The 23,398-nt window shown below is 44.9% G+C and overlaps 1 protein-coding gene across 9 annotated transcripts in view; it reads left to right on the top strand.

Moving 5' to 3' along the window:
• Nucleotides 1-23,398, top strand: part of CUX1 (cut like homeobox 1) — a 261,921-nt gene that overhangs the window by 224,329 nt on the left and 14,194 nt on the right. For 7 of the 9 annotated variants that reach the window (XM_053367427.1, XM_053367425.1, XM_053367426.1 and 4 more), the window contains 2 exons: nucleotides 368-632; nucleotides 2,046-6,995. The exons of the other annotated variants lie outside the window; for them this stretch is intronic. In XM_053367427.1, coding sequence (XP_053223402.1) covers nucleotides 368-632; nucleotides 2,046-2,757 — 977 coding nt within the window. In that variant the 3' untranslated portion in view covers nucleotides 2,758-6,995. Of the gene's footprint in view, nucleotides 1-367; nucleotides 633-2,045; nucleotides 6,996-23,398 lie in introns of those variants that run through there. 9 annotated transcript variants of the gene reach the window in all.

The raw sequence follows: 23,398 nt of genomic DNA, 5'->3' as shown, positions 1-23,398 counted from the left end.
GAGCTCTGCCAATCTGATCCTGGCTTTGGTTTATGATGGTTAATAATACATTTATATACCACTTTTCCTCCAAGGAGCTCAAAGTGTCATACATGGTTCTCTGCCCCAACCCCACTCCAATTTCAGTCCATTTCAACCCAGTGAGGTATGTTAGGCTGAAAGACGGTGGCTGGCCCAAGGTCGGCCAGCGAACGCTGTAGCTGAGTGGAGATTTGAACCCTGGCTCCCCAGGTCCTAGCCCAGCACTCTAGCCACTGCACCCACACTGCCATGTGCTTACCAGTCTGTCCTTTCATACATGATGGCTCTCCCAGTTCCTTGACTTTGTGCCTGAAATGATCCCTGTGGTTTCCTTTTTGTCTTTCAGCGTACATGAAACGAAGGCACAGCTCAGTCAGCGACAGCCAGCCTTCGGAGTCTTCTTCGGCGGGCATCGATTACAGCCAGGGGGCCAGTCCACAGCCGCAGCATCAGCTAAAGAAGCCGCGAGTCGTGTTGGCCCCAGAAGAGAAAGAAGCTCTGAAGCGAGCCTATCAGCAAAAGCCATACCCATCACCAAAAACCATTGAGGAGCTCGCCACACAGCTCAACTTGAAGACCAGCACCGTCATTAATTGGTTCCACAATTACAGGTAAAGTGCTAGGGAGCCTCTGTTGATAGTTCTGTCACTGAGTGAAGCTTGGGGGTCTGTGACTGTACCAGAGGGTCTTCTCAGAAATGGCATCCCAATTATGAAATGCACCCCCCCCAGTGGCAGAGCTTCATGCTCCGGCACCAGGGGACAGAGAGCAGGCAGGGGCGTGGCTGGCACGCGTCCCGGGGGTGTGGCATGCCCCCTGCGGGGGCGTGGCGCCTAGTGGTCCACAATTTGGCCAAACAGATGCCCCTGGTAAGCTCCTTAGCAGAGCAAGTGGAAAGGAGCCACCCTCAATCCACTTGCTCCCAGTGCCTATTTATTAGAGCTGTGCATCATGGGAACATCTCACTGTGTATATTTCTAGTTTGAAATCAGGTGGGACTGAATTTTTTGAGAGGGATGAGCAAGAGATTATGGTTAATCTGTTGTTGTTGTTGTAGTAGTAGTAGCAGCTGCAGGAGGAGTATCAAAGTTTCTATTCCACCATTCCTCTTAAAGGATTTAATGTTTTTTTAATGAAACGCAACATAGGAAGCTGCCTTATACGGAGCCAGACTATTGTCTCATCTAGCTCAGTATTGTCTACACTGACTGGCAGCAGCTCTCCAGGATTTCAGGCAAGATTCTCTAGAGATGCCGGGGATTGAATCTGGGACCTCCTGCTTGCAAGAGGGCTTGTGCTTGGCTCCTGCTTGGGGGTTCCCTTGGGGGCATCGGGTTGGCCACTGTGAGAACAGGATGCTGGACTAGATGGGCCATTGGCCTGATCCAGGAGGCTCTTCTTGAATTATTAGTTCCTTGAGGAGTGGAAAATGTTATAAAGATAATTAGTGTTGTATCAAGACCTACATTGGCTCCCAGTACGTTTCTGAGCACAATTTAAAGCATTGGTGCTGACCTTTTAAAAGCCTAAATGGTCTCAGCCCTGTATTCATGAAGGAGCGTCTCCAGTTGTTCTGCCTGGACACTGAGGTCCAGTTCCGAGGGTCTTCTGGCAGTTCCCTCCCTGCGAGAAGTGAGGTTACAGGGAACCAGGCAGAGGGCCTTCTCGGTAGTGGCGCCAGCCCTGTGGAACACCCTCCCATCAGATATCGAGGAAATAAACAACTACCTGACTTTTAGAAGACATCTGAAGGCAGCCCTGTTTAGGGAAGTTTTTAATGTTTGATGTTTTATCATGTTTTTAATATTCTGTTGGGAGCTTCCCAGAGTGGCTGGGGAAACCCAGCCACATGGGCGGGGTATAAATAATAAATTATTATTATTATTATTATTATTACTACTACTACTACTACTACTACTACTACTACTACTACTACTATCACCTGAACTTACATTACTGACGTATCAGTGACCCTCTTGACACTGTCTTCTCCTCTCGCCTACACTTTCTCTCTCCCCGCCCAGGTCTCGCATTCGCCGAGAGCTCTTTATCGAAGAGATCCAAGCGGGAGGCCAGAGCCAGGCTGGCTCCAGCGACTCTCCTTCGGCCAGAAGCAGCCGGGCAGTTCACAGCTCCGAAGGAGACAGTTGTGATGGGGTTGACGCGGAGGGCCCGCCCGACGGGAAGCCGGGAAGCCGCCTGGAAGCCGACGAGTACAGCAGCAACACAACCACAAAGTCTCAGGGAGGGCGAGCAGCGTCAGCTTTCGATGCAGGGGAAGAGGCACTGCGAGACGCCGGATCTTCGGAGAAAACGGAGACATTCCACTTGGGGGCGGAGAGCCTGGACGACACTGACGACGAGGGGAGGCTCCGAGCGCCGCGTCCGAGTTCTCCGCCGGGCTCCCTACATTCAGGAGAAACTCTGGAGACGACGCCAAACTCTGCTCCAGAAGAGGATGCCTCTACCTCAGCTGCCTCCACCTCGCTCCTTGCAGGGGAGAGCTCCTGCAAGGCCGCAGGGGAACGTGTGGAGAAAATTCCCATTGTGCCAAGTACCAGCTCCACGCCAGCCACCAGCTCCCTCCAGACCCTGTTCGGCTTCTCCGAGGCGGTTTGCTCGAAGAACACGCGGGACAACACCTTGAGGAAAAAGAAGGCAGCGAATTTGAACAGCATAATCCACCGCCTAGAGAAGGCCGCAAGTCGAGAGGAGCCCGTGGAGTGGGAGTTTTGAGATTAAGCTCACCCAACTCTGAGGAGCTGGGGAAGTAAAACACAAAAAACAAAAACACACACACACAAAAACACTTGGACCTCTTCTGGTTTTAATTGTGTCCCGCACTTACAGCCCTGCAGGCCACGGGGCAAAAATGCCATAGGCCAAGGTGCATATAGAGAACGAAAGGAGCGTTTCAGCCCAGTTTTATGTTTGTGTTTTCAAGGACGAAAACTGAAAATGTGTAGTCGAGCTTTTTGTACCCCGAAGTGTTTCTATTAATTGCCCTAAAGTGATTTTCCACAGTTTCTGGGGAAGAAAAAAAAACTCATACAGCTTTTGCCTTCTGCCCTCCTCTTTGGTGTGGGCTTTAAAACTAAAAAAAAAAAATTATATACAAACAAGAAGAAGAAGAAAAATTAAACCCACATATTTAAAAGGGGGGCTTTTTATCCGCCATCTAATGGCTAAACAGAGTGATAATAATACACTATTATCTTCTTTAAGCAGGAAAACCGAAAAAAGATGGAAGGGGAGATTTTTTGAGAAAAAGAAAAAAAGGTTTTTTGTAGCTGTTCAGTTGCCACTAAGAGATTGCACAGTCAACCCGACTCTAAACACACTAGTTTGAATTCCTAAATATTTTCAAGAAAAGAATATTGTTTAAAACTTGGGATTTAAAAAAAATACACATTTACTCCTCGTATTTTTTAAACAAAAGAGAAAAGTCACATCAGGAAAATATCTTAATTTGTGGTAGCTGACTTCAGTGTTTTTCTTGTAAAGTGGAATAGAAAATTGACTTGTAGTGCACATCGTTTCATAGCTTTAACCAATTCTGGTCTCTTTATGGGCTGGGATTTGTTTAATACACTCCATTTTAGGCCAAATCAGGACAGAAAAAGGAAGAAATCTGAAAAAAAAATAAATCTGAAATCTAGGTATTTTATAATCTGCTTTTTAACCTCTAACCACAGAGCACGCAGATCAGACCTCATTTCTAGGAGGTGTGGGAGACAGCTTGGAATGGGTACTTGATCGGATCAGTTTGAATTGCGTCATGCCAGCCTTGCAAATCAGTTACAAGTCCTCAGCCTGCCTAGTCACACATGCCTACATTAGTCACTTGTGCCCTATGGGAAAAGAACCACCAGCTTTTGAAAGAAATTAGCTCACTTGGTTGCAGACAGGTGGGTGTCATAATGAGCCTACGTTATACGTAGGACCTTGGCAGGGTGGTGGTGTTGACTAGAAAGATGGAAGCGTTTGGCTGATACCACTTTGGGAAGAGTGGAGGTGCATCTTGCAGTGAGAAGCACTTAGAACATGAGTGGGGAGCCTGTGGCCCTTGAGTTGATGTTTGACTACAACTCCCACCAACCCTGTCCATTGACCGTGCCAGCTGGGGCTGATGGGAGTCGGAGTCCAGCAACATCTGAAGGGCGATGGGTTCCCCACTCCTGACTGACAATGAGCTGTCTTGATGGCAGGCGGTGAGATCAGTCACTGGGCACTTTCTTGTTCTCACATCCCACTAAGATACAAAAGGACCTTTCAGCACCCTTAACTAATTGGTTAATCACTGGCTGTGGTCCCACAGCAAGCACTGATTTCTCTCTTAAGTTTCAGTTGTGGGATTATCATTATTATTATTATCACCATCCTTTTATGGTGGGGGGGTGTCCTCATTAACAAAAAGAGGAAAGGCTTTCAGGAGGAGCCCGTGGCATTCGGTAATCGCAACGTAAACCACGGAACACCTAACCAAAACATGCGCAGAAGCATGGCGCCCATCGCAATTGTCAGCTCTTCCACTTTGTTTTGCAAAAGCTGCAAGGCTGATCAAAGTACAAAATCAAATTTCCAAATTGTCTCTGACGCCTCCTGTTGTCTATGTGTATATGCGTGAGCATAGAGCCGTGTGGAAAGCCGAGTGTGTGCGTGAGTGTGTGTGCAATTTTATACGTCTGTATTTTCTTACGTACTTCTTGCACGCATAGAGTGCATTACTGCCACCTTTTTTCAATAAGCTGTTTTATCAGTTACGGCCTCTACAAGTTTGCTGATTTAGACTCCTTTATTGCCATATCTTTAAAACTAACGATAGAACGATTTCGGTATATATATATTATTTTTGCTTATTTATAGGTGCTGTATTTTATTATCTGATTGTTAGGGATGAAAGGGGGCAAATATTCTTTAGAGGGATAGACTGCCGGCAGTATTGGGTATAATTTACAAGATGTAGTTGTCATACTGTATATTATTGACAGACTTTTTCTTTTCTTTTCTTTCATTTTTTGGGGTCCGTATTGTGTATCATGGAAAACTTTGTCTTAGGTCAACATCTTTTGATGACACTTTAATGGTGCATTCATTGCTTCTTAAGTTCTAATTAATATTTTTTCTTTGTGATATGGGGAGGGGGGCAGGGGGAAAGGTATTCTGAGTTTTAAAAATGTGTTCCCAACATTACACCTCAACATGCTTGAAGTTCATTAGTAATTGATATGGGGGGAGGGGCTACAAGATGTGAAACCACCTTCCTTGCATGTGTTTTTTTTAAAAAGGCAATTGTGTATTTTGCAGTCTCTTTACAAGGATTGACAGCAGCACTTAGTTCAGATCTTCACAAATTTAAATGTTTGGTAGCTTTAAAAGAAAAAAATGCCTTTTCATGGCCCAGGACGAAGGCTCTAGGAGGCTGCAAGGCAGGCTTGCTTTGACCACTTCTTGCTGTTAATTTTATAATTTCGTAACTGTTTTGAGGGTCTGAATGTCGGAGCTTGAGGTCCACCGACAGCTCTTGGTTTGTTCCATCATGATCTGAGGAGACGTATTTGCAAAAATTGTGGCTGATATGAGAATCTGGGCAGCAGAGAAAGCCCAGCTGTTCCAGAAGAAAATCTGGAGAAGTAAATAAGCGCTGGTGATTCTTGACGTAGGCATAATCACCCTTTCCTAGCAGATAAACCTTCTGCTCTTGGCACATACATGAAGGCCGTGGTACAGCGGCTCTTAACATAGGCATGGAATTTTGCGTGAGCATATCAGAGTGGGACTCGTGACTAAGGGGTTGCTCAGCTTCTGCCGTAAGAATTCCCCCCCTTGCTTCTCCAAACAGGATCTGCCTCTCTTTCTCAAATCTTCCTGTCAGCTTACCCATCTTCACTTTATCAGGGCCAAGCGTCTGAGTCGATGAAGGAATCCGTTCTTGCCTTCAGATGTTTGTATCTTTTCTTACAGCAATAGATCTCCCGTTCTGATGTTTCCTCCCCTCCCAGATAGATATGAGGATGCTTGCCGCCGTCAGGGCCCCATGATTTGATGTCTCCCCATGGAAACCTGCATCCCATAACGTCGTTACTTGTGTGGTTTAGAGCATGCCCTAGCCGAGCAGTCAGAGTTCTGCCACCCATCCTGATAAGCAATATTGAAGTGCCTTGAAATAACAGAATTCTGGTTGTCTTTCGTGTGCTGTGCTTCTCCTCCCCTCCCCACCCTGGTGCCTGTGGAGCATATCGTAAATATTGTGTAACCTTCTCTTTCCTTTTTTCCTCCCTAGGCCCAAGCAGATCTGTCTCGTGTAAAATCTAGAAGCAAAGCTTGCTTTAGTGCAGGTGGTTCATTGCAGGGACCCTTATTCACAGAACTGAAGCACTCTTAGGCCAAATCAAAGAAGATGTTGCCGCTCTGCCAGCAGCTGCAAATTTGAAGCAGGAAAGCGCTTGAGATTTCAGTATATATTTGGCACTGTATTGTCATTTTGGTTCCTTCCATCATTTCTGTTTTGGCTTTGAAGGGAAAGGCTGGCATAGACTCAGTAGAGAGATTCCCCTAAAAGAATCATCTGTGCAAGGCTTTCTCCATCCAAAATCTGATTCTTGTGTCTTTGGCAAGAAGGTTTTGGCTGGCTTTTCCAATTAGTTCTCAACTAGGCTTGGTTGGATTTTGGTCCTGGCGAGGTGTGCCATTTGCAATCCGGTTTTCAGTCTTGGGAAATCTAGCATAACGGCCCCGCTTCTGGCTGGCAAGTTCATTGCAGTGCAAAGGATTACAAACCAGTAGTTGTTAGTCACGGTGGTGAAAAACTACATTAAGAGGTCACATTTCAGCAAGTGTAGTTCTGTATTGTACAGCACCTCATCCACAGGCGCTTTCCCCGATACTTTCTTTTACAGCAAACTTCTGGCAGTTTTTTTAATGGCTGAAGCTTACTGCCATGCAGTAGTTCCCTGCCAGCCCCCAGCCCCCCCCCCAAAAAAAAACCATGGGAAAATATTCTAGAGAATTTTAACAGAAGGGCCATAGCTCAGTGAGGAAGCACATTTCCAACCTGTGCTACAGAAAACCCTGCCCTTGGGGGAAACTACGTTGAGAATACCAATTATAGCAGGCAAGTTTCATTGAAAAGGCAGCACTATTCATGTAAGTCTGCAGCCTTGGCTAATGTCCCACATGAACTAAGGCTATGCCCAGAGCCCATCCAGAATCGTTGACACGATTCGTCGGGCATTGCATGGATTATTGTGCAACGTGGGAGCCCCAAAGGTGAAGACAGCAGCTCACGCTACTTAGTAAGCCACATCGCACTACTGAGAATAATTCCAGTTTGCCAACAAGGCTAGTCCTAGAAGCATCCAGCAGGGGAGAATGAGCAGCCATCACTGCCTTCATGGCCCTTTCTTTCCAAGTGGGTGAAATTCACCTAAAAGGAAGGCTTTCTCGGGTGCTGTTTTTCTAAGAAAATGTATTTTTTTCTCATCCCTCTAGGGGGGGAAAGGCCAAATGAAGCCCTCTTTGCAAATGCTTTTTGGAGAAATAGAGCTGTGTATAACTGGCCTCATGAAATTCTTCACAGTTCTACTTTTGCAAAAAGCATTGGCTTCCAAATTCTCTGCTCATTTCCACAAATGAAATTTCTACGCTGTGTGCATAGACAACTTTTAATAACACACATGTGGTGGAGCTTTTAGCAGTCCCAGTGAGAGAGGGCAGAGCAGCTTTGGGTTCTGAGTTTGTGGAAATGAGCTGATCCTATGAATGCTTTATCAAAAGTAAGCGCCGCTGACTTCAATGTGACTTGGCCCAGAGCCGGCCCTACCATTAGACAGAGTGCGGCAACTACCTTGGGCGGCGGAAGCTGGGAGATGGAGAGCAGCAGCAGCAAGTTTTGTGTACCATGCAACCTGACCTGTGTCTCCAAAGCTGTCTCCTTCCAACTCTATGATTCTATGAGAGGGGGCCGCCCCATTGCCAGTTTTGAAGAAAGATGCAACTGACTGGGCAAAACTTCCGTGCTTGGAAAGATTGGGAGGTGCACCACCTTGTCCTTCTTCCCACACCACCCAATGTATTGAGCCGGGCCTGAACTTGCTCCCAAGGAAGTGTGCGTTGGACTGTAGCTTTAATCACAGCACCAAAGGGGGACGGATTCCACACCCAGAGCCCTTCACATAATGTTTGGTACTATTTGTCAACTGTCATATTGACCCACGTTTCCAAAGCATGCTGGCACTGACTTGCAAGTAAATTTATCTCAGAGGAGGAGCACTAACCTGCAGCCCTGAAAGATCAAGCTAACTTGCCTTCTTGCAGGTAGGCAGGTAGCACACTCCCAAGGTAGTTTTCCGGGCTTCTTCAGCGGTCTAATCTCAAAGCCTTGATACATATATTGATATTTCTTAAGCTTAAGCCAAGAAATAGTATTCTTGCAGGTAGGCAGCTGACTTAAGGGGTTCCGCATAAGGGGTGTGAGGACATCAGGAAGAATATTGTGGGGAAATTAGTACGTCTTTGGTTCTACACATCATCAAAGAACCAGAGCTGGACCCCTAATTACTGACACCTCCTTAGATGAGGTGCAGACTGGCCCAGCTCTTTCTGTATTTGCCTGGGATGAGGCCTGGAAGAGCCCATTTCCGCAAACACCTTATTAAATGCCTTGCTAGCTGGCAAGCAATAAAAGTTAGAAATTTCTAAACTTGATGTTGATAATTTTGATAAACTGTAGTTAAAACACAACCCTTGGATATTTTTAAAAGACAAATTAATCAGTACACAGCTCCTGATGAAGAAGTGAGTAAACCTCCCAGAGGAACAGTTGCAGGACAAATTACCGTATTTTTTACTCTATAAGACTCGCTTTTTCCCTCCTAAAAAGTAAGGGGAAATGTGTGTACGTCTTATGGAGCGAATGCAGGCTGGGCAGCTATCCCAGCAGCCAGAACAGCAAGAGGGATCACTACGCAGTGAAAGCAGCTTGAGATTCAGAATATATTTTTTTCTTGTTTTCCTCCTCCAAAAACTAGGTGCGTCTTGTGGTCTGGTGCGTCTTATAGAGCGAAAAATATGGTACTTTTAACCTCCATTCCAGTTAAATTTTGACTATACATCTTCGTTAAAGGCCACTCCCTACCTTTAGATCGAAGGAGCTCCAAAATAAGAAAGGTGGTCCTTAGAGTTGCACTCCTATCTTTTGTGTGCGTGGCTGTTGAGAGAATAATATGCTTCAAAAAATATGCAATAGATGCCCTTGCGATTTAAAGGGATTCCCCTGCTCCTTTTTTGTGTGCAGACTTCTGAAAGAAAAACTGAACTGCAAAGAAATCTCACTCTTAGCTTCAGTGTTAATCAAATCAGATAAAGAAAAAGAAAAAAGTATTAGCACAATACTTAGCTGCTTCTTTTTAAAATGTATTCTCTACTAGCATTGCAGCAGTCAGAGGACACTCAGCAGTTCTGTCTCTCATGCTCCATTTCAAAAGCCCCCAATACTGTCAAATTTTGGCAGTTCAGAGTTGGGGAAATCCTTAGGAAAGCATCCGTGGAAGTTGTTTTGTTTCAGAGTCTTGGGCTGCAGTTGAGAACCTTTCTGAGCTCTAGGGGGTGATGGCTGGTGGAATGGTGTTCACACCTCCTTGATGATGTCCCTTAAGTCACCTCCATGACCACTTAGATGCCCTTGGAACCCTGTTGAAGCCGGTTAGCTGATGCCAGACCGCTGCTCAGAACTAAAATATTTCTCTACTCTACTCCCTTGCTTTCCAAGAAATGTATTGGATTGTGTGAGACTGCCTGGAGCAGAATCACCTTGAGTTCAGAAACTTTCTGAGCAAATGCAAGAAACTGTCAACATCAGCAATGCATGCTTTGATTCTTATTATTAGGACCTATCATTTCCAATTTGGCCTCCTCGTCCTACTCATGCTTATATAACCTTGAAGACAGTGAGGGAGGCTCCTTAGGGTGGGAGGACGCTAGGTGCCACTGCCAACCATACTGGGTTGAATCAGATGGGTGCCCTGCCCAGTAGGTGCCCCCAGCTCAAAGAGTGATTCCTGGAGCAAGAAAGGCAAAGCAGTGCACAACCAGCTTTGCACACAAGCAAGGGGCTCAGGAACTGCTGTGGACACAATCACAGCACTTGCTTAAACAGTCAGACCAGGTTTGTGGACCAGCGCTAGCTACTCTCCCTTCTCCTGCTCACAGTTCTATGCATCCAACCCCTTGTGTTCTGGATAGTGCTAAATGCGCCCCAGGCCAGCTGCATTGTGAACACTGGCCAGGCCTGTACCAGGAGAACAGCTCTCCTAGTCAGTCTCCTGTGGACTAGAACTTCCTGTGGGGTACATCCAGGAGGTCTTCTTCTCCAAGGTTAGCTATGAGAGGAGGAGGAGGAGCAGCCTAACACCAATGGACAAAGCTACCTCTATTCCCTCCACAGGACTAGCAGATTGCTGGTGCCTTATGTTTCAGGCACCACTAAGCACTTAATTATATCGCGTGGAAACAATCCGTTGAAATAAAGTAGTGGGGTGATGTTTTTAAGCCCCACACCCAGTTGTTAGGACTTTTAAAGAAATTAGGTTCTTTATAACTCAGTTGTACATTGCTGGGACTTTTTAATGCAATTAACTTGCTGGTGCATTGATCTAGTAGCCGTTTGCCACCATTTGTAGTGAAACCAAAATTCCTCCCATCCTACGCAGAATGCTAAATATTTTAGTTGCCACCTTACATGTTTGCTTCCGTTTTCTGAGGTGTTATTGCTTTCCATGGCACGTTAAGCAATCCCTCTGTGCAAATGTCAGCCTCGGAAGGGGGGACATGCTCATCATTGCATGTTTGCTTTCCTGTCTTGTCCTTTCTCTAATGGAGGCTGCCACTTAAGTAAACTCCAATCCCAGGTCTATTTAATCCTATATGCCCAGAGGCTGGGAGTGAGTCCCACTGGACCCAGGAGTGCTGGCTTCTGAGCAGAAATACATAGGGTGCTTCCAGTCTGGTCCAATGAGTCACTTCTTTTCGTGACTTGTGATCTGAATGCATAGTCTAGCACTCCACTGAAGAAGAATCCCAAGGCTTTCTGTGAGCCCAACAACTGACATTGCAGCCCACTGTAAAGATTAATTGTGGACCTTTGCATCTTAGAAAAGTATTGCACAAGCACACTTAAACATGGCTAGCACCTGGGGCTGAAATTGTTGCAGTAATAAGTTTCATAATTGAAGAAATTAATTAGTTTAAATCATTTAAAAACTAGACACCCCCCCCCAAAAAAAATCAATTTTTTAGTCATGGAAGGGAAGCCTGTACTCCTGGATCTGCTACAAACTCTCTGCGTATCATGCAGTTCACAGTCTTCACAACTGCAAGGAGCAGGATATTGGGAGTCCCATACATGAGGGCTCCATGTGCTCAAGGGCATCTCTCATTTATGTATTAAGATTTCCACAAAGGCCCTTGATAAGCATGCATGGAAGCCAGCAGCGGGAGCACATATGCTTCAAATAGTTTTCAAAGCAATAGCGTGTCTTAACTTTAGTCAACAGTCATTACCAAAATACTCAAGACATCCTGTTTTAATTGGAAATTAATTGGTTAAATTCAAAAATATTCATTTACTTAAACCCATTAAACAGTTTGCTATCCTTTTTACTCTGGTGAAAACATAATGTACCATATTTTTTGCCCTATAGGACGCACTTTTTCCCCTCCAAAAATGAAGGGGAAATGTGTGTGCATCCTATGGGGCGAATGCAGGCTTTCGCTGAAGCCTGGAGAGCGAGAGGGGTCGGTGCACACCGACCCCTCTCGCTCTCCAGACTTCAGGAAGCCATCCGCAAGCCGTGGGAGAGCTATGCGAATTCGTGCAGCTCTCCCACAGCTAGCGGAGAGCTTGCCTGCACCCAGAAGCTTGGGGCACGCTGAGCTCAGCACCCCCCAGGCTTCCAGCTTCACGCAGCTCTCCCACGGCTTGCGGATAGCAGCCCCGCACCTGGGGGGGGGGGAATAAAAAAAATTTTCTTTATTTCCCCCCAAAAAAAACTAGGTGCGTCCTATGGGGCGAAAAATACGGTATTTAGTTGCATAGATCATTTCTGAGTGCATATAGAATGAGTTGCCTATCTCGTGTCATTCTTGCAGGGTTCATCCATTTACTTACCTTTTAAAAAACAGATTCATTATACAACCTACTTCCTCAAACAGCTCCAGATGAACATGGCTGGGATCAACACAACTTACCCAAAATGTAGGTCTTTGAACAACCTTGAATGTCCAGCAGTTAGACCTGGTCATGCACAAACTGTTCCACTTCTTGGGCACACAGCGCTGAAGCCTGAATAAGAATCTTCAACGGCTTGAAAACATGCAGTGCTTTTTATCAAGCAAGAGAGGCTTTCGCACAACCTGTGCATAGCAAAATCAGGATATAATTGTGAAGAACAGGGCATATATCTTTGGTAACGGCCAGCCCAATTCCTGTCAGGACTGCCCATCTTCATTTTCCACTCCGTTAAGAAACTGCTGAAATGAACACAAGCGCTTGGGGGCACCTTTAATTTGCAGTGTGGTGGCGTGCATTTTCTTATATGAGCATGTGAAGTTGCCTGCAGCCTTCCAGCCACTTGTGCCACCATCTTTTAAGGTACCTTGTCCTTTGCAGCCACTGTGCAATTTCTAGGGCTAGCGAGGTGAGGAACCTGTGAGATGTTGCTAGACTCTCAACTCTCATCACCATTGCCCATGCTACCTGGGGCGGATGTCAGTTGGAGTCCAAGGACATCTGCATGACCACTGGTCCCATACCCGTATTCTAGATTAACCACCTGCCTTCTTAATCAGTTTCATCAATTGGCATGTTACAGGTGCTTTTTGGAGATAACACAATTAAACGAAAGCTGCCACTCGTATCAGTAGCAAAAGCCTTTTGGTGCTGTGCATGCTTACTCAGAAATCATAGAATCATAGAGTTAGAAGGGGTCCCGAGGGTCATTTTGTCCAACCCCCTGCAATGCAGGAATCTCAACTAAAGCATCCACGACAGATGGCCACCCAACCTCCAAGGAAGGAGAGTCCACCACTTTCCGAGGGAGTCTTCCACTATTAAACAGCTCTTACCTTCAGAAAGTTACTACTGTTGTTTAGCCACACATGTCTAGTGAGCCTTGCTTCCAGTTAAATCTGCCTTAAGCTGCAGTCCTGTACCCATTTACCTGGTAGAAAGCCCCGTTGAAGTCAGCATGGTTTACTTATGAGTAGACTTGCATAGGATTGTACTGTTCAATAACAATCGTTAAAGCTTGCAGTAATTTTGCTGGATTAGCAATGATGCAGTGAAGATTCAAACGCATTTGTCTGCTTACCCGTTGTCTTTGTAGCCACACATGCGAAATAAGCATTATGGGGTTTGGTTTTCGAAGTATATTCTGCAGAAGTTACTATGTATGTAGGACGTCTGCACCTCTGGCATTAGCAGCATCCAACTGGATAATGTCAGAGCACGGACAGGAGGCCAAGCTTTAAAATGTCACCAACGGACACTGGAACGCTAAGGGTGCTGATTCCTTCTGCAATAACCAGCAGCCATGTGGGTTTTGTAACCACAAAGGGGGAAAGGTTGCATATTTTAAGGCCTCAGTTGTTAAAGCTGACCTTTCCCTCCCTGCCTTAGCATGTCACCATGCTGCTTGTAACTGTGCATGCATCACCTGTGTGCAGGATAGCAATCTTTCCCCCATCATTTTAACACCCCATCACCCTGATCCAGTTATTTCTCACAGTTGCACACACCAAGTACTCATGCCTGCAAGGGATTCATTGCGCACTGGGGCGCACACAGAAGTCATGCTTGAACCAGCTCCCCTGGTCTCTTCGGTGAGGGAGACAGCTTCACATACACAAAATATGTGTGCGTGTGGATGCCCCTCTGTTGGAATTGTTCACATGAGGAGTCCATGCTGGACATCTCGCTGAACAAAGAGGGAATCTCATGTGAGTTTCTGCTCTCCAGAGATTTGGAAGGTGGAGGCAAGCATGGTCTTAGAAAATACTGAGCCTGCATACAGCAAGCTGTTCAAGGTGTCTTCTTGATTCCAGTAGGGCTGAGATAAGCTTTAAAATTCATGGCTTTAAGAAAGCAAATCATCATAATGCATTTCGTTTTGTGGTCTATTATGATGGAGAAAAATGAAAGCACGCCCCATCAAAAAATAAATTTGGATTGTGTATTTCCCATTTTTAAAGTTGCTTGCTATATTTAAGTAACCAAGTTTACTAGAGAAGGGCAATGGTTATTCACACACACTGTTTTATAATTCTCAGATATATTGAGTTTTATTTAGGAGATTTAGATGAAAGTTTGTGTTTTGCTTTGCAATTTGCTTCCTTTGTCCAAAGTCCTAAATTCTGCTGTCATTTACATCTTTCACAAACTTGCATTTGTGAGTTTCTTCTAACCTGAAATTAACCAGTGATTTAGATTTCCCTTCCTTTCCTTTTTTATTATATTCCCCCACCCCACCCCCAGTTTTTAACAATTTAACAAGCACAACTCTTACACATTCTCAGTCTAGATGATACAGATTTGGATTTCAGCACATATCAGAGAATACCTATCTACTCAGGATCCATTAAGAAAAATGCAGAAATCTGGCACTAATTTTTCTAAAGCACTTAATAGCATGCATTAAATCTTTGTGCAATAAGAAATATTTGTTTGTAGGGAGCTAACATGTATGGAACGTGTTAAGTGAGCAAATATGAGCTCCTCTCTCTTTGAAGAGTCTGGCAGTGGCCTCTTTGATGGAATTGTGGCATCCATAATTGGTGAAATTACAGGTGGAATTGTGGCATCGTATTAGGAACACTGAGTATATGACTGTTTACCAAGTGGTTACAAAAAGGCTGGTACTCTCATTAGGCCAACTACTCAGAGGGACACAGTACTGACCTTTGAGGAGCACAGTTTTATACAGATTAGTTTTTGTGATATCTTAAAATTTCTGATAATCTTTCAAGAATGTCATTTCTACAAGACACCTGCTTTTGAAAATTGCAAGTTAATTTTGGGAGGGCAATGCAAATCGTTTACTTTGCCTATGGCACAAAATAACCTTGCCTACAGTGCGAAATAGCCAGGCACCAGCACTAGTTATGTCCCACAGTTTGCAAAGTAACCACTTGGTAAGGTGGTTGTCCTACCAAGCAACGAGGGAGAATTTTTTGCACTCCGCTTTTTAAATTATTAGGCGTTTACAGGTGTGGATAGATTTGCCTCGTTCCTTGGCACAATGATACACACAGGAAAGGTTGGCCACGTGGTTGCTTGCATGCCACGATTTTGTTTTCCTTTGGTAAAGCATTGTAATCACCTGTCCTCTTGAATTTGTGACTGCAAAACACTCCTCCAAGCTGGTCATCAATGGATTTGAAGACCAGTAACTACAATCTGTCGAAGTGGTAATTACCAAATTTCAATTTTACATAACTCTGCCTCCATTTGGGGAGCAGACATGTGTTGCGGACATCCCCTGCCAAATTGTACTTCTGCGGCGGCCCTTTTGCACAGCCTAGCTATGACAGGACAGACAAAGTTACGACTTTGCAGGGGGTTGGACTAGATGGCCCTCAGGGTCCCTTCCAACTCTGCAATCCTATTATTCTACCCGATAGACACAATCATGCAAGTTATCTGCTAGGCACTTAGTGGCTCAAACATCCCACCGCACCCACTTTGATACCCGCCCTGTCTTATGCAACCTTTAAAGGCACTGAAGCATCTCGTTCTTAGTCTCTTGGGAAAAGGGACTTAACAATAAGTTCATTCCAGTTTAACTGGGACTTGTTAAAAACAAATGGAAAACATCTGCTTTTCTGCCTCTTTAGTCATCAGCAGCAGCACTTATCCGTGAAGTGGTTCTGTTAATCAACTGTACCACGAGCATATCATACCTTTTGTTTCATCCCGAAAACTCGCACAAACATTGAGCCTTTCCTACATGTAATGAGATTATTATTATTATTATTATTTCCCAAAGTGCTTTCCAGAGCTTCCTGCATAAAACTGCAACGGCCATGCTCACATATCTGTCCCAAGTGTACACAGTTGCGTGACTCGTGCGTGCAACATTGCCCCAAGCGAGTGGCTGCGCGGCTTGCCTTGCACCTCAGGTGGTCAGCCAGGACTCATATCATTCCTTTGTATATTCTGGATACTTTGTAAATGTGTATAAAATCGTTTTTAATTTAAAGATCTTCCGCTTTGAGAGTTTAGAAGCACGCAGCTTTGGGCGGGGAGGGCAAGGAAAGAAGCAAATGCACAAAGCGCTCTGAGCCTCCTTGAGTCTGTGGAATGGGTCCGTGAAGAGGCATTTTTTTGCTGTTCCCAAAGTTCATTGCCATTTCTAGCAAAGTATTTTCAGCCAAGAGACTGCTTTCCTCAGCAAGGTTCCTCTTTCACCTGAGTGCGTCTTTTCCAAATTTAAAATGGCAAGGTCTGTTTCTGCTATGTGAGAATACCCATCGCATGCTAACATCTGGCAGCGCGGAGCGTGTTGACTTTGGTGATGCTGTGAGTGACGTCTCACCCTAGGGGTGTGGTTTTGTTTTTTTGGAGGGGGAGTGTTTAAAAGAAACTTCTGCTCCTTCCATTGCCTCTGCACCAGGCCCCATGTGCCATAGTAACTCTCCAGAAGTAGACTGAAAAGCAGCTTGGCGTGGAATATGACTATACACGTGCTCCGTTTGAAAACTTTAAGGCGAGGGTTAAGGATGGCGTGAGCCAGGCAGCTGTCAACCTTGTATCTCAACCTGCTTTTGGGTTTGTCTAGAAATTGATTCTCTGGGCTGTTCAGGTGAGGGAGTGGAGATGAGAACAGGAGACCCCACCCATAGAGGCCGAAAAGGCCCAATAAGTTTTGGCACCTGAGGCAAAAATCCGAACGTTGCCTCTCCTCTTCTCTCACTCCCCCACCTCCCTCACTTGATGATGGTCAAAATACAAGGAGACAGTAAATAATTGTACATTTTGAGGTGTTGTACCACCCTGCCTAATTGGGCCAGGTCTGAGGGGGATTCTTTCATAGCTGTCAACGTTTCCCTTTTTGAAAAGGAAATTCCCTTATTCCAAATAGGATTCCTTGCAAGGAAAGGGGAAAGTTGACAGCTATGGATTCTTTCTCTGCCCATTTGTAATGATGAACACAGTTGAGTGGTATGGCGTGCAACTGTTCTTTGAGGAGGTAATACCAGAGGCAGCAGCTTATGCAGAAACAAAGAAAATGAAGGGGGAAGTTGCTTTTTTTGTTTTTAAAAAGCCCCGTTACTGTGCAGAAGAAGGCTTGCCACTCATTTAGCAAGCCTGTGGGGTGATTCCAGGGAGCCCTGGGGTTGTATTCAACTAGGTCCTGTTCCGAGTAGACCCTCTGAGCTTGCCAAACGATAAAGTTACTCACATTCATTCACTTCGGTGGGTCTACTTTGAATAGGACTAGCCCTGAATGCCACCCCTGCCCTTCCTCGGAGTCTCCAAAGCAAATTGGTGCATCACCTCTCCGGGAGCAAGCAGCCCCCTTGAAGGGTCTTTGGGCATGAGCCAACTGCACAGGATCAAAATGAACAGGAGTCGTGTGGGAACATGTCTGGTAAACTTCTGGAGAGCAAGGAGGAGGTCCTGGTGGATCGTGCCCCCAGCCAAACCCAACCACTTACCCCTTCCTTTTTTATTTTTTATTTTCTTGCGCTAGTTTGGACTGGTGACGGGTGGGGTAAGGAAGGTCTACTTTTAAAATAATGAGCTTTTGGTAAAGGTGTGTGTCCCCCCCCCTTTAAATTGTTATTCTTTCTTCTCCAAATAGTCTATGCATTTCCAATGTCGAAAGCCGTTTTCTGCCGCTCTCCCCCCAACCCCACCCCTCCCTGCCCAAAAGGCACTGTGTGTTCTGCTCTGTGGACAACACTCTGAGAATGTCATGTGTGCAAATTTGGACGTTTTAAATCCAAAGTAAATGGCAACCTAATTTTTTGTTTGTTTGTTTGCTTCCCCGAAGTCCCTTTTCACATATATATATATATAATTTTAAGTCAAGGCCACGATCCGCCTCAAGAGGCTTGTGTGCACGTCCCATTGAAACCTGGGGACTTGCGCAGGAGACCTTCCCAGCGGGTCATGCGCTCTGAAGATTTTATTTTTTGTTTTTGTTTTTATTTTTTTGCATTTGTGCAATAACTACTTGCCATTTTATCGGGCTAACCTTTGGACTTGCCCTGACTACTAACACAGCACAAAATGAACTCGAAACAAAAAAAAAGGTGTATTTTTTTTCCTGAGAATATTTTCTTTTTTAAAAAAAAAATTGATGATAAGCTCCATTTTACCCCCGTGTACTTGTGGTGTCCGACATTTTTAGCAGTATTTTATATATATATATATAAATATTATATTATTATTATTATTATTTTCCTGTAACGCACTAAGTCTTAGATGTTTTTAGACGCTCATTTCTTATATTCACAATCACAGATTTTAATGAAATATCCTCACAAAGACCCAATTGACCAAAAAAAGTGTCTTTTTTTTTTTTTTTGTACAAGTAGCTTTGAGAAGCCCCACGTTGTGTTGCTGTGATTTCATCTTTTGTAACATTTTATTTCTTGTTCAGAAGTTTATTAAAGAAAAAAAAAGTTTTATATGGCCGGCTGTGAGGGAGTGGGGGGAGCCTCCCTCCGTTAGGGGGGCGGCATTTCCTTCCTGTCTTGGGCCCGCCATACAATGTTCTGTTCTCAGCACTGTACAACAGTCCCTATATGATATGGAGAAGCAATATCACTGTACGAAACTCACATGATGTATTATTATAATTCACTAGCACCCTAGGTGTGATAATTGAAGTAAATATCTTTTATACAAACATAACGACGTGTAGGTTGTCTTTCTTCAGGCAGACTGGACTCAAAAGCAGCAAACATTTTGACAGGGGTTCCGTTTTCGCTCGTCTGGGAGTTAAATACGTTGGACGTGACGATTGTGTGTTTATTGTGAGAAGACGGCAGCCTTTTCGCCGCAAGATCTATCTATCCATCATTCACATTTGCTCATTTTTAAATAGAAAGGGGGGGATGGAATCTGTGTTTTTCTGTAGGTGGGGAAACACTTCATTCTCCCAGCATTGCAGAACTGCAGCTCTTTTGTGTGCCTCCTCTGCCAGAGGTATGGAGGGTGGCAACACGAGAACAGGGCCTTCTCTGCAGTGGCTCCCCATTTGTGGAATGCTCTCCCCAGGGAGGTTCACAGGGCACCTTCATTATACACCTTTAGGCGCCAGGCGAAAGCGTCCTTTTTAACCAGATGTTTGGCTGATTGACATGCAGTGCCCTTCTAAAATGTATTGGGGGGATTATTGGGTTGTTTACATTTCTGTCATGAATTTCGTGTTTTTATATTGCGGTTTTGTGTTGTAACCGGCCTGAGACCTGCAGGTATAGGATGGTATACAAATTGAATTATTATTTTTTATTATTATTATTATTATTATTATTATTATTATTATTATTAACAACTCCCATCAGCACCAGCAAGTGTGGTCTGGGTTGACGGAAGTTGTAGTTCGGCAACACTTGGGGGGCCAAAGGTGACCCCTACCTGGTGTGCACACACACACACACACACACACACACACACACACACAAAAAGATAGCAGGTTGGATCCATAGGTGTCCCTCCGCTGGGAGAAAGCCTCTTGCACTTAACAAAAGAGATGTTTACAACTTGGTGGAAGAGCGCTGTGTGTGAGAAAACTGGCTCCCAAATCCCAGCATCTTCTTCCATTTGAACAAACTCTATCTCTCTGCCCTTTTGGGGGGATCCACTGGAGTATATTTGCTATTGTCCCTATCTTCCATATCCACTCTTCCTCATATTGTACCACAGCCCATTTTGCCCTCCCCTTGCCCTCCGCAAATAAATTTGCAAATGTGCCAAAAATCAAAGGCGGCAGCAAAAATTCATCTCCCCAGTGTGCCCACCACTATTCAACCACCCAAGTGATTAATTCCAAAAGGTATTAAGTATACATTTATTCATTCATTCATAAATATAAATTCATTTATTTCCTCAGTATGCCCACTGAAAACCCAATTAATCAATCCAAAAAGTTATGAAAGATAAAAAATTATTTATAAATTCATTCCTTTATCCCCCCCCAGTATAACCAACGATCAACAACCCAGCTAATCAATCACTAAACTAAATACAATTTTTGTTTTATTCCAAAGTGCATGCCATTGAAATCATTCCCAAGAGAATTGAAATCCAAGTTTTAATTGCCACTAATATATTCCTACACATAGAATCAGTACTATCAATTGTATACTTGGAGTGGAGTTTACTTGCAGAAATTTAAGTAAAGCCATTTGTTTATCAATTAATTTGATTCTATTTTATTTATATTTTTTTTAAATTTTCTTTTTTATAAGCTAGTGAGCATAAGCAGTGAGCATAAGCAGCTGATTCTACTCTGAGCAACAAACAGCCCCCAAAGCTCTTCCCCATCCCAAGCCCCACAAAAACCACCTAAACCAGGGGAAAAGGAATAACCAAAGAATAAGGCAACCCCATCCACACAATTTGTCCCAATAAAGAACCAGAAGTAATTTCCAATAATGCCAAAACTAAGGAACCTGAACACAACCAGTTTGGAGTAGTGAGTGGAAGACCAGGGTTCAAATCCCCACTAAGCCATGCCCTCAAGTTTATTGTGAAGAGGGAGAACCAGGTACACCACCTTGAACTCCATTGAGAAACAAGTGAGATGATAAAAAGGCAATAAAATAAAAAGAAAGTCTGCCAACAGTCCTTGGCATAGAGCCGGCTAAAATCCATCAGAAGATTCCAGATGCGTAAAAGAAAGTGCATAGTTAAACCATGGACCTCCTTCCCTCAGGAGGCAGCGATGGCCTCCAATTTGGATGGCTTTAAAAGAGAATTTGACAAATTCCTGAAGGAGAGGGCTTCTGATGGCTGTGCTCATCCTCTGAAGTTGGAGGCAGCTGTGCTTGTGAATTGCCAGAAACCACAGGAGGGGAGAGGGCTCTTGTGCTTCAATCCTGCTTGCTGGTTTCCCACAGGTTTAATAATAAACCCCACCCATCTGACTTGCCCCAGCCACTCTGGGCGGCTTCCAAAATACATTAAAACAATAAAACATTAAACTTTTTTTATTAAAAAAAAACTTCCCCATACAGGGGTGCCTTCAGGTGTCTTCTAAAGGTTATGTAGTTAGTTATCTCCTTGACATCTGATGAGGGGAATTTTAAATGGGAGGTTGGCCACTGAGAGATCAGGATGTTAGACCAGATGGGCCATGGGCCTTAAATCAAAAGAAGGGCCTTCAAGCCACCATGCTGTCTATTCCGCCTCCTACCAATAATCCCTATGTATTGTGCCACATAAAAAAACACCCCATGCAAAGGACACACCAAAAAGTGACTCTGTTCCCTCCAGGCTCTGCTAAGGCCCCGAAGCAGGGAAGGCCAGGCCCAACCACTGAGCCGCACTCCCCTGCTTTCCAGCACTTGCCATCACCTCAGCACTAAGGCAGAGGAGGGAAGCAGATGAAATCCCTTCAAGTGCCGGTTGGAGGAGAGTTACGAACCCCTTGGGATAACTCGGTGGGGGGCCCAGCTTGAGATTTAATGGTCCGACTCCATAAAGCAGCTTCCTAGTTTCCTAAGTTCTATTATTCTAGGGGCAGACAGAAAAAAGGAGGGCTAGACCTGCTCAGAGGACAGTTGGGGTGGGATTAGAAATGGATATATTATGTCCGACCCTTTGGAGAGAGGTGGGAAAGGAATTGAGGGTGCAGCCCTATTCAGGACTTAAGACCTATTGAATATGTAACAGATGGGGCTGCTGAATAAGCATGCACAGAAGTGCCTATCCCCACATCAGCAACTAGCGTGACCAGCATATAAAATACGTACAGATGCACATACAATAAACAGTTAAAGCACACACACAGAGTCAGTGGCAGGGGGCAGGTAAGGGGAACACAACTGGGCAGACTGTGTGTCAGGAGCTGGAGTCTGGGACAGATCAGCAATAAAACACCCAATGTCAGTGAATAATAATAATAATTTATTATTTATACCCCGCCCATCTGGCTGAGTTTCCCCAGCCACTCTGGGCGGCTTCCAATCGAGTGTTAAAAACAATACAGCCTTAAATATTATAAACTTCCCTAAACAGGGCTGCCTTCAGATGTCTTTTAAAGATAAGATAGCTGCTTATTTCCTTCACATCTGAAGGGAGGGCGTTCCACAGGGCAGGCGCCACTACCGAGAAGGCCCTCTGTCTGAAGATAACACGTTATTCAAAGAAACCCAAACAGTGCAGGCCTAGTGATCCCAGCAACTCTTCCCAGTAGGTCTTGCCCCAATGAGGCAGTTGCGAGGACAGAAGGTCCCTGCCTTCCTGCCACTCTAAGGGTCCTGCTCCCTCAGGTCCTCCTCCAGCAGCCTAAGACTCCATTGTCTTGTCTCTCTTTGTTTTGCCCTCATCATCCCCCTCTTCTAAGCTCGGGGAGGCCAGCAGGGGAGGGAAGCTGGTGGCAGCAGGAGGGGGAGACCCCCTGGCTTCTTCAGCAGCCGGCCTCCCCTCTGCCTCTTGGCCGCCCTCCTCTCCAGCTTTCGCTTCTACCCCTGAGTCTCTGCCCCAGACGCTTCCTGCTCACTAAACCCTCTTCCCCCTTCAGCTTCAGACACCTCCTCCCAGTCTTCTCCCTCTGACCGCTCATCATCATCCCACCACCAGCCGCCCAGCTCTGAGTCTTCCTCCCTTTGGGGTTCCCCAGCTGGGGCCTCCCACCTTTCCTCAGTGTCCAGCCAGTCCGTAGCTCTGCAACAAGCGGAATCGGTCTCAGATATCCCCAAACAAAACTGCTTTAACTTGGGGTCAAAAATCATAGCTGAGCCAAATTTTCTCTAAAGCTATTAGGGCTTCTTTTTGGGGGAGGGGGCAGTCTGAGGGGCTTGTGTGGGAAGGAATGACAGCTGCCATGAGCACTGCTGCTGGTAAATTCACAAAAATACCACCCCCATTTCACCACTTGCAAATAGAATGACAACGTTGCAGAGGGTGAAGGCATTTCCACTCAGTCCAGTCAAAAATCTCAACAAAAAGTGGACAGAGCTGGTGTCAAAGGAAGGCTATATGATCTATTGTTGGTTGTTCTTATCTCCCCTTCACCAGCAGGTCCTAGAGCAGGTTATGGCAATTTATAACTGAGTTTTAAAAATAGTTATATCAGTCACAAGACTCAAGTGGGTCTTAAAACCATATGTTTTATTTAATTATTCTATTCATAATATTTATACACCA

Source organism: Podarcis raffonei, chromosome 15, assembly GCF_027172205.1.
Source record: "Podarcis raffonei isolate rPodRaf1 chromosome 15, rPodRaf1.pri, whole genome shotgun sequence".
Taxonomy (NCBI): Eukaryota; Metazoa; Chordata; class Lepidosauria; order Squamata; family Lacertidae; genus Podarcis; species Podarcis raffonei.
Note: the sequence above shows the minus strand (reverse complement) of the source record. Positions and strands in the feature narration are given on the sequence as shown.